This window comes from Aspergillus ruber (genome assembly GCF_000600275.1).
Source record: "Aspergillus ruber CBS 135680 unplaced genomic scaffold scaffold00032, whole genome shotgun sequence".
NCBI lineage: Eukaryota > Fungi > Ascomycota > Eurotiomycetes > Eurotiales > Aspergillaceae > Aspergillus > Aspergillus ruber.
This window is the reverse complement of record NW_024467328.1, coordinates 193,521-210,443: the sequence shown is the minus strand read 5'-3', so window position 1 is coordinate 210,443 and position 16,923 is coordinate 193,521. Positions and strand designations below refer to the sequence as shown.

General features: G+C 50.7%; 7 protein-coding genes across 7 annotated transcripts; 4 read left to right on the top strand and 3 right to left on the bottom strand.

The window, feature by feature from the left end:
- Window positions 1–199: 199 nt before the first annotated feature.
- EURHEDRAFT_464402 (uncharacterized protein) lies at window positions 200–4,012 on the top strand (the record flags this gene model as incomplete). Its single annotated transcript, XM_040784955.1, has 3 exons — window positions 200–3,248; window positions 3,300–3,491; window positions 3,570–4,012. 3 exons carry the CDS (start codon window positions 200–202, stop codon window positions 4,010–4,012), a joined length of 3,684 nt encoding a protein of 1,227 aa, XP_040635405.1.
- Window positions 4,013–4,190: 178 nt separating this feature from the next.
- EURHEDRAFT_416201 (DNA/RNA non-specific endonuclease) lies at window positions 4,191–5,452 on the bottom strand. The gene has a single exon (XM_040782892.1). It carries the CDS (start codon window positions 5,406–5,408, stop codon window positions 4,470–4,472), a length of 939 nt encoding a protein of 312 aa, XP_040635404.1. The 5' UTR covers window positions 5,409–5,452; the 3' UTR covers window positions 4,191–4,469.
- A 622-nt stretch (window positions 5,453–6,074) lies between these two features.
- Window positions 6,075–7,702, top strand: EURHEDRAFT_405850 (Zn(2+) transporter ZRT3; the record flags this gene model as incomplete). Its single annotated transcript, XM_040780417.1, has 3 exons — window positions 6,075–6,129; window positions 6,179–6,309; window positions 6,359–7,702. 3 exons carry the CDS (start codon window positions 6,075–6,077, stop codon window positions 7,700–7,702), a joined length of 1,530 nt encoding a protein of 509 aa, XP_040635403.1.
- Window positions 7,703–7,887: 185 nt separating this feature from the next.
- Window positions 7,888–9,457, bottom strand: EURHEDRAFT_416199 (splicing regulator NSRP1-like domain-containing protein). Its single transcript, XM_040782891.1, has one exon. The coding sequence runs from the start codon at window positions 9,417–9,419 to the stop codon at window positions 8,034–8,036; it is 1,386 nt and encodes a 461-aa protein (XP_040635402.1). The 5' UTR covers window positions 9,420–9,457; the 3' UTR covers window positions 7,888–8,033.
- A 141-nt stretch (window positions 9,458–9,598) lies between these two features.
- Window positions 9,599–10,479, top strand: EURHEDRAFT_416198 (TRAPP subunit TRS20). Its single transcript, XM_040782890.1, has 2 exons — window positions 9,599–9,844; window positions 9,926–10,479. Exons 1-2 carry the CDS (start codon window positions 9,654–9,656, stop codon window positions 10,314–10,316), a joined length of 582 nt encoding a protein of 193 aa, XP_040635401.1. The 5' UTR covers window positions 9,599–9,653; the 3' UTR covers window positions 10,317–10,479.
- Window positions 10,480–10,644: 165 nt separating this feature from the next.
- Window positions 10,645–12,007, bottom strand: EURHEDRAFT_464263 (cysteine hydrolase family protein; the record flags this gene model as incomplete). Its single annotated transcript, XM_040784945.1, has 4 exons — window positions 10,645–11,147; window positions 11,195–11,326; window positions 11,381–11,805; window positions 11,898–12,007. 4 exons carry the CDS (start codon window positions 12,005–12,007, stop codon window positions 10,645–10,647), a joined length of 1,170 nt encoding a protein of 389 aa, XP_040635400.1.
- A 1,164-nt stretch (window positions 12,008–13,171) lies between these two features.
- Window positions 13,172–15,077, top strand: nde1 (nuclear distribution protein NudE; the record flags this gene model as incomplete). Its single annotated transcript, XM_040779344.1, has 2 exons — window positions 13,172–13,405; window positions 13,461–15,077. 2 exons carry the CDS (start codon window positions 13,172–13,174, stop codon window positions 15,075–15,077), a joined length of 1,851 nt encoding a protein of 616 aa, XP_040635399.1.
- Between the last annotated feature and the right edge of the window lie 1,846 nt (window positions 15,078–16,923).

Below are 16,923 nucleotides of genomic sequence, written 5' to 3'. Positions count from 1 at the left end.
CTTCTGCCTCGTCGTCTTTCTTTTCTCCCTTTCTCGCCCATTATCGCTTTTGAATTCGAATTATACCGCAGAATATGTATGAATGATATTTACACCATGATGAGCTCGCTGATCTGAAACGACAAATTTGCGCCTCGCATCTGTCTTGTCTATTTTCCCCGATTCGAATATACCCGGACGTCCCCCCGCAACCGCAACGATGTCCGTTCTTCACCATGGGGGGTCATACCTCCAACGCCGTCTCACTAAGATGTATACGGATACCAAGACCTCATGCGAGAGTGTCACCACGGCATCGAAAGCGGTCGACGATCCGGAACTTGTGGCACTTCATCGGAGTTTTCGAGAGCAGCGTGATCGATTACTGGCATGGGGCTTGGATTGGAGCGACGCCAGTGCCGCCCAACCGAACGATATCGACGAGTCGTTAACGCAGGCTGGTATTAGCGATGTCGTCGCTAGTGTTATGTCTTCGATTCAGGAATTGCTCAATGAGGCCGAGCGGTTGCAGCATGGAGTTTCGGATTTGCCACCCAAAGGCAGTCGTGCGAATCCGTCGTCGAAGGACAGTTTGAGCAGTTTGCCCACCAAGACACACTGGACGGACGAGGATATTCAGCGCTCGAGGACTCTCTTGGGTGATTTAACGGGTTGTATTGATACGCTCTACGATTTGTCTCGTTCACGACGCAACATGTCGAGTAGTCAATCCGCCATGAAATCGCGCACACGACTCAGCCCTACCTCCAAGGGAGACGATCCGTTCTATACCAGGGCTTATCTTGAAGCCGGCGAGAAACACGTTTCTTCTAAGCTTGTGCCCTCAAACCCTTTTCTTATCGACCGATCCGCTTTACAACTCTCCGGTAACTCCCATGACAACAACCCCCCTCCCTACGAGGAGAGGGTGACTGCCTCGACCAATTCCCGCGCAGTTGGTCGTATGAGGACATCAGCATCGCCTTTCTTGGCCGGAACCAAGGACTCTACGGTCTCTGTTTTGGTGGAATATGCTCCGATGATGGTGGAGGCGCAGAATGCCGCCCCTAACCCAGGGGCTCAACGGCTCGAGAGGATGCATAGTACATTGGATCAGCTGGTTCAAAATGCTCGAGTCTCGCATCTGGGTCTGTTGAGGTTCCTAGGATACTATATCGACATGCCTAATTCCCGGTACGCTTTCATCTACCAGATGCCAGTGGACTATTTCCCTTTCCTCCGCAACCCCGCCGATCTACTGGACGAATTAAAACCGAAACCCTTGGTTTCTCTCCTTCAAGCCGGCGATGACTACCAGGTGCCTAACCTCGAGACTCGTTTTCGTCTGGCATACGACCTTCTGATGACCGTCCTTCATCTCCGAAGTCAAAACATCGTACACGGAAACATCAACAGCAGCAATGTTCTCATCCTTCCGGGGCTAACTAGCTCGAGAAATGACGAGGTTGGTCTTACAGAGAATCTCCGGCGCCCTTATTTGACATCCTTTTCCCATTTCTCTGGCAATGGCCCGTCGCCAGAAACACTCTCAACCAGCATTTACCGCCACCCAGATGACCGAAGATTAATGGATGACGAGGCGGGCTGGGCTTATGATCTCTATTCATTGGGTCTTGTCCTGATGGAGATAGGTCTATGGACGCCTATCAGCAGACTCTGGAAGATGAAATACACCAACTCCATGTTTAAGCAGAGGATCGAGAACGTTTATCTGCAGAAGCTAGGTCCTAAGTGCGGCAGCGCCTACCTTCATGTGGTCCAGCTGTGTCTTGATGCACCTAACTTCCATCTCTCTACACAGCCATTCGACGATCTGAACATCCGAGTTCCTCAGGTTTACCACTACCCGGTTTTGGACCTGTCAGCACCAGACGGAACTTTTTCGTTCTCAATGAACTTCCTCTATACTGCATGCAAGATAATATGGTCCTGTTGCGGTATAGATATCTTCTCTGCCCCGGCTGCCGAAGAGTTGGATGATTGCCTGCCACTCGCCCTTGTACCGGAGTCAGAAACAACCGCTAAGAAAGCCCCCATCGAAAGAGCCTCCGAGAAAGCGCCAGCGTTGCCACCCAGACCAACTCGAGAGCCGCGTTCTGGGATTTCAATGTCGGAAGTGAAGAAGTTGAGGGAGAAGATGGGCTTGGAGGACTCGAATGCAAAGAAAAGGACCTTCAAGAAGCTCACGAACATCGACATCCCCCAGCAGCACCTCAACCAATGGAATTTCCAGATGTTGCCTCGACTGCGAAAGCTTCTGGAGAAGATCCTGAAAGACTCCGCGGAATCTTGCGGTGTCACGCTCATGATGGCAGGCGAGTCAGCTGAAGACGCGAAGACGACCATTTGCGTGACTTGTGCTAGCGCCAAAAAGGTTCGGGCTGCCTTGAAGAAGTACTTTGTGCTCAATGACGACGCTTGGGACTTGATCGTGCTGCGCGGAGATATCCAGCGCTCAAAGGTCCCAAGAAAGAAGCGCCGCAGGCCTGCAAAAACCACCCGGCCAGGGAGGGAAGAAGCGCCAGCTTTGACGCAACAGGATTTAAACCCATGTTACCAAGAGAGACCCCTCTGTGGTGCGTCTATAGGTGCGTTTCGAAATGAAGAACACTTGCCTCCAGTGTCTTATGGCGGTGCCGTTATGGTGGATGGCATGCCGTATGGTATGACAGTTCATCATATGCTGGAGGCACCCAGTGATGGCGAGGACGATGAGGAAGAATCCCAGAGCGAGGTTGCTGACGCTCCGCTCAGATCATCTGGGAATTGGGCCGGCAATCCGATGCATACAAATGCAAATCCTGATTTGATGTATAGCTGGTGTGACCAGGACCCGCCCATCGATCTTGAATTCCAGATCTCAGACGATGAAGACGACTTTTCATTATCGGAGGATTTGGAGGGAAGTTTCGATGACTATTTGCTTTCAGAGAGCTATTCCTCGGATGAAGAGGATCCGTATGAAGATGAAGATGCGGCTTCGGTTGGTGATACGGCTGGCATCGAGCCGGGGGAGGAGCCACGACCATTCGTGACCCAACCGGCAATCGATGATGTGAACGAAGCTTTCTTTCCATCCCCTGAAGACCGAGATGACGAACACCTTGCCTCACATGCTCTCGGATACGTCCATGCGTCCTCTGGTATCAGGCGCTGGACACATAAAGGGATCAAGCATGAGATCGATTGGGCGTTGATCAAGATTAACGATAGCCGCACTGATGCCCGGAATATTGTCTTCGACAAAAGTGCCAGATCGAGATACGCACCCCCTCACAGACAACGACGTGGTGAACAAGGTCCTGTTCAGGGCGAAGCGATATACCTGAATGACGTGGCAAGGATGGAAGACCTTGGAGGTCTCAAAGTCCACTGCTGTGGACGAACAAGCGGCCTCCAAACCGGCCAGATTTCTAGAGCTATGACACTCGTCAAGTTACATGGAAGACAATCTTTCTCGACCAGCTTCTGCGTCGACGGGAACTTTGGAGGTAAGCTACTGCCCTACTTCGGACTTATTTAAAAGGAAACAAAGTGAACATAGGCTAAACAGGCCCGCGTCCATCTAGTCCCCGGCGACTCAGGAGCATGGGTATTCGAAAAATCCACCGGCCGCATCTGCGGCCACGTCCTCGCATGGTCCGAAAAAAGCCACACAGCATATATCGCCCCCATGGAAGTCATCCTTGAGGACATCGCGCGTACCCTCAATGCCACTTTCATTACTCTACCGGGTAGTTCTGATGAATCTGTCGCCTTTACTATGTCGCAGTCTACGTTTCCCGAGTCTCCTAATGCGGGACACCATGCACGATTACGAGTTCCCGAACATTTACCCGTTGACATCGGGAGATTGAATATTGGTATCGATGATTCGGATTTCGGGCCTGTGTCTACAAGTCGGGCTAGCCGGGGGTTGAGGGCTTCGCCCTCGCCCTCGCCCTCAGCGGCGTATCGCGGGATGCCGCCTATTCTGACGCCGCCGAGAGGATTGGAGAGGCAGTTAGCCTGACTATCTCGGCTTCCCTAGTTTCTATATTTCAATTTTTCACTGTTTCCTTATTTGTTTTTTTATTTTGCATATTGCCACTCATATCTGATCTATCAGCGATGATGCTATTATTTGGTTGAAGGAAGATATCCTGGGAGCTTGATACATGGAGTTTGGGAGGATTTATTTTTTTATTTATTTTTTTATTTTTATTTTTTTTTTTTTGTTGCGCTTTGTTTCACGACTGATGAATGAGTGGGATGGAAAAGGAATAAATACCCCCGGTGCATGTCTGTTATACTGAATATTCTTGACCCATTAATATGGAATTCGATTGGACTTGACGAGTATACAATCCGTACTGATATGAATCATGATATGCATTAATCATTCTATATGCACGACGGCGAGACCAGAAAACGCCAGATCGATAAAATAGACAGAAGAAAAGAAAAGTAAATGTCAATGGTACAAGTGCTTACTTCCGCTTAGAGGCATTGTTGAACTCGCGCACAACAGCCTCACACTTGACCTCCTGACACAGACTCTTGCGACGGTTCGCCTCCAACTTGGACGCAAATTCAAGACCGCTCGCCCGCTCAACAATCTCAAGAGGAACCTCAAAATCCGCCAACCGCCTATCATTCGGAATCCTTGCATTAGGCAACACAAACGCACCCAGCGCAACCTTGCTAGACGGGCTATTCGTCCCATCCTCCCCGTAAATAACCTTGTAAAAGTGCGTCGGCACAGCAACATTAGGCGGGTTTCCAATAACCTCATAATTCACCCTCCACTTCCCATCCGCATCCTTACGCGGGAGATACAACGGCCCCGTCACAATCCTCACAGAAGGATACTTCTTCGCCAACTCACGACAAAATCCCTCGAAATGCGCCCAGTAGTCCCGATTAAACCCCTCCCCGACCTGCGGACACATGTTCGACAGCCCGAACGTCCCGTCCATCGCAGCCTGCGACCATTTCGCGTCTGCGGCGGGCACCTGGTGGCCACGATCATAGCCGGAGCGGAAGTAGTCTGCGAGACGGGCGCGGAAAGGCGCGGGAATGGACTGGTCCTCCGCGAAGGCGCTGTGTTTGCGGTCTGCGTTGTTCAGCGCGAGGGACTGCGGAGTGATGTGTTCGGCTACCCAGACGGGATTGCGCGTGCGGCGGTCGTAGGCGCCGTGTAGGGGCACTGCGTTGATGGTGTCGGAGATTGGGCCGGGGAACCCATATTGGAGAATGCCGGCTGGGTCGACGGGGGCTCCGGGAGTTGCTCCGGGTCTGGGTAAGGATGTGGTGGTTTGTTGCTGCTGTTGTTGGGGACGGGGGCTTTGGTTGTAGAAGAGGGCGGTGATACCGGCACCGGTGGCAGCACTAGCTGCTGCGATTGCAGCAAAAGTGGCCTTGGACATTGTGCTGGTGCCTGGGAGGAGAGAGGGGAAAGAAACAAATCGCCCAATGGGGAAATGGTGAAGCCAAAGTGGGCGGTCACGGGACCGCGACAGACATGTGATTTTTATTTTTTACGCAGTACGAAGTACGGAGTACATTTTTTTTTTTTTTTTTTTTTTTTTTTTTTTTTTTTTTTTTGTATTCTGGAAGAGGTATAGTGAATGACCAGGGTGGTTTAATATAATCGTGCATGCAAGTTGAGATGGGCTAGGATATAGGTGCACCACTATATTTATATGGAGGGACTATGTAGACATCACGTCAGTCCAACTTGTATGGTACACCAATACCTTAATTTATATCTTTTCTACTACTATCTCCATACGATCCTCATTATATGCAAATAATTATAATACAGCATCTATATATATACCGCTGTGTACATTTGAGTGTAATAAATGCGGACCTTGGGGACGGCGCCAGTCGCAATGCTCTTTCTTCCCTCAATAGCTCCTCGCTCTTTCCTCGACTTATTTTCTCTCTATTCTGTCGAGGAGGTGTCGAGTCGGGGTTGATTCTATACATATTACTTCATTTCTTTTCTGCATCGTCTTTGTAATCGCCGTTCTTATAGTGGCCAAATTCTTTCCTGACATCACTTGCCTTCCTCCTACAACGATCTCGTTATGGCCGCCAGCAATGACCTTCGTGGCTGGGTTATGAGCGCCGTGTCTGGCGTGGGTATGTTTACACTTTTTGGCTTATTTATATACAGTCTAATATAAAATAGCCTGTATTCTGGGTTCCGCCGTTGTCTGCGCCGACCTCGTCTTCCGCCGCTTCTCCCACCGCAAGGACTTTCAGATCGTCACCAACAATGGCTTTCTTTCGGCTTCGCTGTGTCTTAGTGCGGGTGTTATGGTATGTTTTTGAGAAGAAATGGGAGTAATGAGTGGTGCTGACATCTCAGCTCTTCACCTCTCTCTACAGCATGCTGCCCACCTCGAAACGGTACCTGACCAAGGCGGGCTGGTCACCTCGAGCTTCAGCGTACGCCCTGATCGGTCTATTTCTCGCTGGCGTTATTGTGATTCGCCTCCTCTCCGGTCTTATTCACCGTTATATACCCTCGCATGTCGTCGATTGTGCCCATACCCATGAGCCAGAGCATGACCCGGAACGCGGCCAAGCTGAAGAACCTGCGCTGGGCGAGAGTGAAAATCTGGACGTCGATGGAAGCACGGAACGCACGCCACTGCTCAAACGGATCGAGCCCCGTTCGTTCACATCCACCCCCGCTGTCCTCCAGGCCAGGCAGGCTGTGCCACGGAACGTACACAAGAAAGAACCCCTCCGAATGCGTTTGACTCGGCAGCTCAGTGTGCTTGTCGGTGGGGTGAAACCCTTGTGCGATGAAAATGGTCCTTGCTACGGATTTTCTCAGACCTGTGGTGGCGAATGTACCAAGACCCTCATTGCGAAGCCAACGAATCTGTCAGACGAGAATACGCATCATCTGAGACACCACCGGAGTATGACTCGGTTTGAAGAACCCACGTGGCCGGGTGATGATGAAGAGAGTGGCACCCTCCAGGTCCCAGCTAGATGGCCCCGGGGTCATCCCCGCGCTTTCTCCGAAGGTGCTCAGCGGATTAGTTACTTGGATGGGAGCAGCTCTTCCTCGCATAGTGAATATTTTGAACATCGATGTAAATCGCCTAATAATGCACCCTCTGACGATGTCCACGACCAACAACAAGGAGAAGAAGATCATGAAGATCATCAGCATTCGCCACAGCATCACCACCACGTCCCCCAGAATGCCTTCCTAGCCATCGGTCTTCAAACCTCGGTGGCCATCGCCTTGCACAAACTTCCTGAGGGCTTCATTACCTATGCCACGAATCATGCCAGCCCTACTCTTGGTATGACCGTCTTCCTCGCGCTATTTATCCATAACATCAGCGAAGGCTTCGCCATGGCCCTGCCTCTCTACTTAGCTCTCAACTCGCGCTGGAAGGCCATGTTCTGGTCTAGCTTGCTGGGTGGTATTAGCCAACCTGCCGGTGCTGGTCTGGCCGCTCTCTGGATTTGGGGTTCACAGAAAGCCAGCGGTGATCATGGGTCTGAGATGTCCGGTCCATCCTGGGGCGTGTACGGGGGCATGTTCGCAGCGACAGCTGGTATTATGACCTCAGTGGCACTACAGCTGTTCAGTGAGGGCTTGTCCTTGACACATAATCGGAACTTGGGAATTGGATTCGCCATTGCGGGCATGGGTTTGATGGGTTTGAGTTTTGCTCTGACGGCATGATATATCATTGCATACAACTCGTATAAACGGTATACTTATCTTGACAATAGTGCATTGTTGGACTTCTTACAAGAACAGTCCAATCACTTGGATATCTTTCATTACGCATTACACGAGTTACGATTATTTGGGTTTTTTTTTTTTTTTGGTTTGGTTTGACTGGTATGTTCATAAATACAATGCATTAGTCTTGGCGATAGGATACTATAATTGGACTCATTGTGTTGGAGAGGCTTTTCACGGTATATACCAAAGTATATGATTATATTGTACAGAAGTCATCTATATACGCTCCAACGCCAGCCTATGCAAAACAAACCAAAGAACACAGTTACTTCCCACCCTGTGCCTCTCTCTCTTTCTTTCTCGCCAAATACCGCTCCTTGGCACTCGACACATCCTTCTCCGACTTCCGACTCTTATTCCGCTCTGCAACCTCCTTCTGCTTCGCTTCCTCCGCCTCAGCCTCCTGCTTCGCACGCTCCTCCAACTGCGCAGCAATCATCTCTGTCGTCCGAGCACGCTGGTCATTACGCGCAGAGCGCACGCCATCGAAGCGCTTGCCAGGTGCACCAGGTCCACGAGACGCAGGCGCAGCAGCAGCAGCAGCAGCAGCAGCCTTGGGCTTGGGAGCGACATTGAGACCGGCGGAAAGGAGTTGGCGTTTGTCGACGACTTGGCCTTCGTCGTTGACGGCGACGTGAGCGCCCTTGGCATTGAGATCTGCGGCGCGGCGGGCGGCGCTTTTTTCTTCGTCTTCGTCTGCTTTGTTTTCGGCTGTTTCTGCTGTTTCTGGCTCGCCGGTTTTGATGCGCTGGGCGGCTTCTTCGGTTGCTTTGAGAACTTGCTCGTGTCGTTGTTCGTCACGCGAGAGTATGTCCCGGTAGAATCCAACCATGCCCACATTCCCGCTCGTCTTGCGTCTCTCTTCTTCCTGTTTTTCTCGCTCTGCTTCTTCGGCTTCCACACGCCGCATCTCCTCCTGTTGTGCCTTGTACGCTGCCGTAACGAACTTCTCCTTGTCTGCGAACTCTTCACCCTCGGCTTCACGTTCGCGCGCGAGCAACCTATCCCGCGCACGGAGCTGGTCGCGTTTCCGGATCTCCGCGCTGCGCAGAAGGTTTGTCATATACTTGGGTACTTCGCTGCTCTTGTCCGCCGACTTCTTATCCTGTTCCGGCTTCGCATGCAGACTATCATATACAGCATCGTAAGAGTAAATCGAGGGATCGAGTTCCTGCGCTTCCTGCGCGTGTTTCTTGCTGCTGTGTAGGGCGGATAAGTTCGTGTAGTTTTTGCTGGGATCGGCTTGAGTCTTTTGTTGTTGTGATTTAGGTACTGAGAGTCCGCCACCGGTCGTATTCGCTTCTTGTCTTTCTTCTGTATTATCCTCATCATCGCCGTCGGCGAATATGGAGTTTTTGCTGAGTGGTTTAGGACCTGTCTTTTTGCCGCTTGTCGCGGTTGTGGTTGTGAAGAATGGCTTGCGTTTTGAGGGTGGTTCGGATGGTTCTTTTTTCGGTGGTTGTGATTTCGAAGGCACTGGCTCATCGCCTACCCCTCCGATTGTTGAGATCTCGACTTCACCTTCATCGCCTTTTTGATCATCATCGGAGTCGTCGTCGAAGATGGTTTTCTTGCGTTTTTGGCCGAGAGGGCCTGGTTTTTTGGTGTTCTTGTTGGGGAGATTGAGGCCGTAGGAGAGGTTTGGTGGCATTGCTGTATTATTGTAGTCAATTAAATGCGAGCAGATGAATGATGGTGGTTGAATTCAATTCGAGCATTCGTGACATCGGCTCTCGATAAGCTATCGTCACGTGTACCAAAACTAGTCCTGGATAAGCAATTCCTATCTTATCACACGTGATACATCCCTCCAACTGTCAACAACGACGAACTCACTCCTCTTCCTCGGATCGCATCGCACCCAGAACAATTGATAGACAGCAAAATGTCCTACTACTTTACCATTCTCTCGCCTACCGATGCCCCCCTCTTCAACATCGCCTTTGGCACATCGAAAAGCGGCGGCGATGGCATCGCCCGTTTTCGGTTCCCGGATACTGCGCAGTACATGAACCAGTTTATTATCCATTCTAGCTTGGATATTGTTGAGGAGGCGCAGTGGATGAATGGCAATCTGTACGCTCCATTATCCAATATGCAAACATGATTGCGATAGAGAGGGAAAGGACATGTGCTCATGCTAACGCTAATGCAAAGATACCTAAAACACATCGACACCTACCCCCCAGCCCAAGCCTACATTTCCGCCTTCCTCACCCCCTCCGGCGCACGCTTCCTCCTCCTGCACCAACCCCCCCAACTCCCCTCCACCTCATCTTCCGGAGGAAACACCGGCTCTTCATCACTACTAGGTTCCTCATTCTCCGCATCCGCGCTCGGGGGTGGCAGTTCGGGGCGCGCGTCGAGTAGTTCTATTGCGGCGAATCCAACGGCGCCACAGACGGAGGAGGCTGTGAGGCAATTTATGAATGAGGTTTATGAAAATTATGTCAAGACGGTTATGAGTCCATTTTATCGGGTGGGGTTGGAGATAAAGAGTCCGGTTTTTAGGGCGAGGGTAACGGCTGCGGGGAAGAAGTGGTTATAGGTTATTCTTGTTTTGCGTGGGTTCAGACGGTTGTTTAATTATGGATAGCATGGCGTTTGGTTTGTTTTAGATGTGTTGTCACGCGGTTTATGCGGATTCATTGGACGATACCCTGACTCGACTAGTCTAGATCAATGAACTCAAAAATATTTAACTCCGAGGTATTGTCAACTCGCTAGAAAAGTATCAACCAAAAAGGGGAAGAAAAACAAACTCTCCCCATTGATATACAACGTGAACAAAAGAAACAACCCGCTACGAATCCCATCCAAAACGCCCAACCACACAGGGGTATAGTCAATCCAAACACTGGTAACCTGATTGTTGATCAACCCGTCATCTGCGGAGCCAGCTTCTTCACAGTGATAGCTTTGAAGTTCTCAACCGCGTGCACCAAATCTTCTGTCTTAGCTACTGCACCAAAAATTCCGCCCTCCATCTTGACCGATTCCAAGGTGCTAATGTGAAGGGACGGGTCACTGGCAGCGGAGGCATCCTCCATCACGACGCAGTCGAATCCTCGATCATTGGCTTCACGCATGGTCGTAGATATACACACGTCAGTCGTGACTCCTGTTAAGACAAGGTTCTTAACTCCCTTGTTTCGGAGTAAAAGTTCGAAGTCCGTGTACGAAAAAGCGCCTTTCCCCGGCTTGTCGATGACCGGTTCACCAGGGATCGGGTATAGTTCGTCTATCGTATCGTGGCCCACTTCTCCGCGGATCAGGAGACGGCCTAGCGGGCCAGAGGACCCGATCCCGAGTCCCGAAGCGTTGTTCCTAGACCGATAGGTTTCTCGACTGGATAAAGTAGATAAATCAGGACGGTGGCCTGGAAAGTCAGCGACCCGTCAAAACTGTCTGGCTTATCGTGGTTACCTTCTCGTGTGTGGTAGATTGGGAAGCCAGCTGAACGAAAAGTGTCCAATAAATGCTGAATCCTAGGGACGATTTCTTGGGAAGCGGATATGTCGTATCCTTGATACTCCATGTAACCACCTGATGCGCAGACTAGTTGATAAGAGATTAGCTCACGTCAACTCCAGTTACAAGTATATAACATACAGTCCTTTTGCATGTCAATCACTATCAAAGCAGTCGTATAGGGCGTGAGAGTGGCATCATGTGGCCAATCGTACGGGATGGACGCAATTTGGCCCTTTCGCACTTTGTGATGGGGCAATTGTCGGGGCTTTTCGATAATTGGGCCATGATTGTGCGTTGGGTTTAGAACGGTCAATGTCCAAATACCAGGAGTACCAGCTGCAACCAGCATAAATGGACAATCCATTAACCGCGACGTTCTGCGCCGTTTTCTTGTCTCCTCTGTCAGACCATTGCGCGGACGATAGTGTCCACCGCGATCGCACCGTAGCCACACCTTGGCGGTGCGTCCAGGCTTCTTTTCGGTTGGAGTGCTCGAGGACTTGACGACCACATTGTATCCATGAGCTTTTCCATGGCCTTGCACGGCCTGCAGCAATGTGTCCCTGACGTCACATGAGTACATCCACATACGTAGGGGGTTTACACAGTCCAGGGCGAATATGTGTAAGCGGGAGTGGCAAGTGGGACAACTCACTTGTCAGGATAGGTGCCTTCCGGAGGAGGAACCAACTGCTGCATTGGCATATCAGGGATGTCCTGAAGGTCGCTAGGCGCGTCGAGATTTAGATCGGTGGGGTCGGCCATGGCGATAGTAATAGAATGATCTGAGCTCGAAGCACTAGCACTAACAGTACTTTGTGGTCCTAGCAGTAATACAGGCTGAACGCGCACGTCAGCGTGTGATCTTAGGAGGTTCCCAGCCTTATCCCATATAGCTGACCACCGAGCATCAAGGCATACTGAAGACACAGACCCATCTAGACTGCCATCTAGAATAGTGCGTGGAAGCAGAGCAGGAAATCCACACGGGGAGTTGAGCCCACGAGTGTCTTGTGCGTGGCATAGTCAATAGCTTATCACGTACCTTGGAATTGTTTAGATTTCTTGCCAGACCAGTATAGTCCAGTATAGCGTGCTTAACCACACAACCCTCTCCCTCACACGAACACCAAGTCAGACTCAGCTCAGTTGTCTATTATCTCGTCGCAAACTGGAGGCACTCAGAGCCTCGGAATACGCACGGCGCTCAATTCTGCCCAGGCGGTGGAGGTTCTCATCACACACACACTAAACCCGGATTAGTCTAGCGCGGGCTTCCCCTGACGACGCCGTGTTGTGGTTCAACCAGCAAGTCAATCAACCTTCACATCACTACTACTACTTTACACTACTTGTTATCGTTTTCATCTCCTTGGCCCTCTGGGAGGGATCTTTTTTGCACAGAATCCTGATATTATTTGGCGACCTTGTGGAATAAGGTGCCTTCGTTGATATCCCTTCAGGCACATTCTTGAGTGCCTGTCCTTTTCCAGCCTGTCTCGCCTCGTCTTCGCCTTGCCTCATCCCGTCCGTCTCCGTCTGTCTCAACTGACCCAACTTGCGACACCGCTTCCCGCGAGGGGTTTCTGGCTCCTCCATACCACCTATACTTACATTCCTCTCCTTCTCTCCCTCTCTCCAGTTAATACTACCGCCAGTTCTCGTGAATGATCTGCTCGGCTCGGTGATCATTTGGGACAGTCAGACGTCACGGCAACCCGCCGCCGGCCCCCCCTCCGTTGACTGTCGTTTGTTGCTGTCCACTCTGTCCCCCCTCAAGTTTCTTCCCTTCCCCAAAGCAAGATTAGGCCTTTGCATCTGTGAAAGAAAAAAAAGAGAACAAAGAAAAAAAACAAAAAAAAAAAAAATCTACACCGCTCGAAATTATACTGGTTATAAGATTTGGGCACCTTTGCGACCACAGGAATCATGCCATCGGCCGATGACTCTGCTAAACGGCCCAATGGGACGAGCTCTAGGGGGGATGAGCTGGCTTACTACAAGGCACAATATGAACAACTAGAGTCGGAGCTGGCGGACTTTCAGGCCTCGAGTCGGGACCTGGAGGCGGAGCTGGAGAAGGATATTGAGGCATCGGAAAAGCGAGAGCGGAAGCTAAAGGAAAAGGTGGAGGCTTTGGGATATGAAGTTGAGGAATGGAAGGTATGATATCAGTTGCTGAAGAAAAAAAAGGACAATGCTCATGACCGCTTTCTAGACCAAGTGCAAGCAATCCAAGACAGAAGGAAATTCGGCGCAGAACACTCTGCAAAAAGAGATTACGACGCTACGAGATGCGAACCGAACCCTACATTTGAAGTTGCGTGATATCGAGGTTGCGAACGACGATTACGAGCGCCAGGCCCGAAACACCACGTCATCCCTGGAGGATCTGGAATACAAGTACAACGCGGCCATCGAACGAGGGGTGCTCCTGGAGGAGGAAATCAAGAATGGTGACCAGGAACGCGAGCAGCTTCGTATTGAAAACCAACGCCTTCGTGATGAGTTGTCCGATTTGAAGATCGAGACCGAGATCGTCCAAGAGAAGCTGCGGAATACCGAGATGACCACGGGTCGCAGGATTAGGAGACCTACGCCCTTGTACCGCAGCCCGTCCACCCCGCAGACCCCCGAGATTTTTGATCGGTCCCCGGGTACGACCATCATTTCGTCGCCATTGTTCAATTCAGTTAACACGACCCCGACCAAACTTACCATGGCATCCGCGACGGCCACTCCGCCCTCACCGCCCATTTCCGAGTCGTCATCCAGTATGCGCAAGTCCATCAACGGAATTCCGAATTTCCCGCGCTTGAAGGCTTCTGCAGGGGAACCCCTGACGTCTCGAACCTTGCATGCTTCGCGGAGCTCACAACGACTGGCTCATGCGCGTGCCACGTCGGCTTACCCCAATGGCAATCGTTCCTCATCCACCCTGTCGACATCGTCCCGCACGAGCGTCCCTAGGCCCAACCACTCTTTCCATAACAGTACTAGCAGCTTGAATGGCCCCGCTATTAATGGCACTGGCCGGGCACTGGCCAAATCGGGTTCTCTATGTCAGATCCGTGGTCTGATTGGCAAGATGCAGAAACTCGAAGAACGGGTGCAGTCGGCCAAGTCGAAGCTCCCGCCACCGTCGGAATCGCCTTCGCGTGCATCGTCCCGAGCGGGATCATCTTTGGGATCATCTTTGGGATCATCCATGGGATCAGCCATGGGAGACAGTCCGGTTGCGTCAACCATCACCGTTCGGAGAGACTCCCGGAAGCGTCAGAGTGGCAGCAGCTTCAGCTCTTCAGCTCGGGACGGCGACAGCGTGCCCTCTTATATCACCCAGAGTCGACCATCATTTAGCACACGGACCCCCGGGGACAGCCGTCCCAGTAGCCGCACGAGTTTCTCAAGTCGCAGTTCCGTCAGTCACGGCACGCATCCAAGTGTAACGCTCTCCTCGACACGGCCCGAGAGTCGTCAGAGCCGAACTAAAACGCCGCTTGGGCATTATTCCACCAATCCGATGACGGAAGGCCGGCGACCGCGATCGTCGCTCAGCAACCACACGGCGCAATCCTCGATTGTCAGTGGCATGTCTAACATCGATGAAGATGAAGGCCTGGCCAAGGACTTTGCCATGCGCGCCACGATCAGTGAGGGTCGCGGAACTCGACTGCCATCGGTTACTGCTATGAATGGAACGTGGAAGAAACGGTCCACCAGTGGGATCCCAGCTCCACGGAGTCTCAAGACTAGCATCGGGGTTGAAGAGGGCACCCGTATGAGCCCGCCCGAACGGAAGCCCGCCCTTGCTGATCTCGGCGAGACATTTTGATCTGGCTTATTATCCTTTCTTTATTTTTCTTCATTTTGACTTATTTTCCTTCTTACGACCCTTTTTCCACCGTATCGGAAATTATCGAGGTCGCTATTTCTTTACGATGTTTACGGCCGGCACGCTTTCCCCCCCCTTTTTTTTTTCTTTTTCTTTTACATATTCAGATTGGACATTTTGCTTCTTAATTCTTTTTTTTTCTTTCGCAATATTCCCCCTTGTTCTCAGGAGAAAACCAGCAGCATGAGAACCGAGTGCGCATTAGAACGAGCATTGGCACCATACACCATATCCGAGAACCTGTCTGGATTGCCAACCGCATGATTGATTAGTTTGGTTATGTTCTTTTTATTATTGCAAATATCCCTTGACCATAGCACAGACTGTACAGTGTTATCATGGGAAGAAGATTGATGGAGTCGGCATTTCTGGTTTCTTTCATTGATTTATGTGCCCACGGGCGTCCAAGCTGTGTCACAGCAGATTAGAAGATTTCCTTTCGTGTCTCTCACTCGATGTATTTATTGTCTTAGGCGTTAAATAATACCCAGTGAGTTTATGAATACTCTGTAGGCAACATCGCTGTTAGTACAATATAACGTAGTAAATTAATCCGTATCCCGATGTGATTATTCTCCGTAAAAAAAAGTGCCGACTTGTCAGTTAATAATACCGGAAACGAGATATTTTTCATAAATCCACGGTTGAGGTATCTACCAAACAAGCCATGGTGCCTGAAGAAGAATGTAGGGCATCGGAAACGGTAAGGCTGCAAGCAGAATCCCCGTGATACGGAGGATTAACAGAGCTGATAAAACATCGCACTCCGGACCCGTAGTCCGTACTACTGCTCCGTACTAAGCACGGAGTACTCCGTCTTATGGAAACCGTTCCTGAACACCATCCCGGAGTACACTGATATTCATGAACCCCAGACTGGTACAGACAGGTACGGTATCGTACCGGTAAAAAAAACACATACAGAAACTGGTGAGAAATAACACGCCCAACATAATGGGGCGATGTGATTGGCGGAGACGTCCGGCTGTCCCGGTTCAACAAGTGGCCAAAAACGGCATAGTAGCACCCAGCGGGTTGCGAGGATCCAGCGGAGCGGAACATCAACGGTGCCACATTGGGTTAGTGGTATTTTTATGTATTGATTACGGTACCTCTTTCGCCATTGTAGAAGATCATGAATATGCTGGAGAGTAAAGAAGAGAAAAGGAGAGAGATGTATAGAATTGAATAGAATATGTGATGTGCGCACTGTAAACATGTCAGAGATGCAGTAGCCCATGTGTACATGGTATGTGGAATGGCGGGCAGCAGCCCAACAAGCGGCGGGCAGTTGGGGCATATCCAATGGTGGAGGACGACAATTTTTGGGTGGAGCGGCTTTTTTGTAGAACAGCTCATCGTCTTCCACTTTTCCTCTCTTCTGCCACTCTTTTCGTCTTCTCATCTTCATCTTCTCTTCTATTCATCCTTCCTCATCTTATTGTACAGTCTCCCTGTTGGGTGTCAAGTCACGGTAAGCTACTCTCACTCTTATCAGCCCTCCCCCCTCCATTCCGCTGTTTTCAATTGAGCCTCAAAGCTGACTTGACTATTTTCTGGCAGGAGGATCCCCTCTCAATCTCTCTCTCTCTCTCTCTCTCTCTCTCCTCGCAATTCGAATCCTTTCTCTCTATCCTCGTGACGACGGGCTCTTTTTCTCGATTCCTCTTTGCGCACCTATTACCATCCTTTCTATCCTCCGATCTTGATATTCCCCCTCTACGCTCAACACGGGTTGACCACGTTTTACGCATATATCGCATGGAAGGAAGCACATAATCTTTAA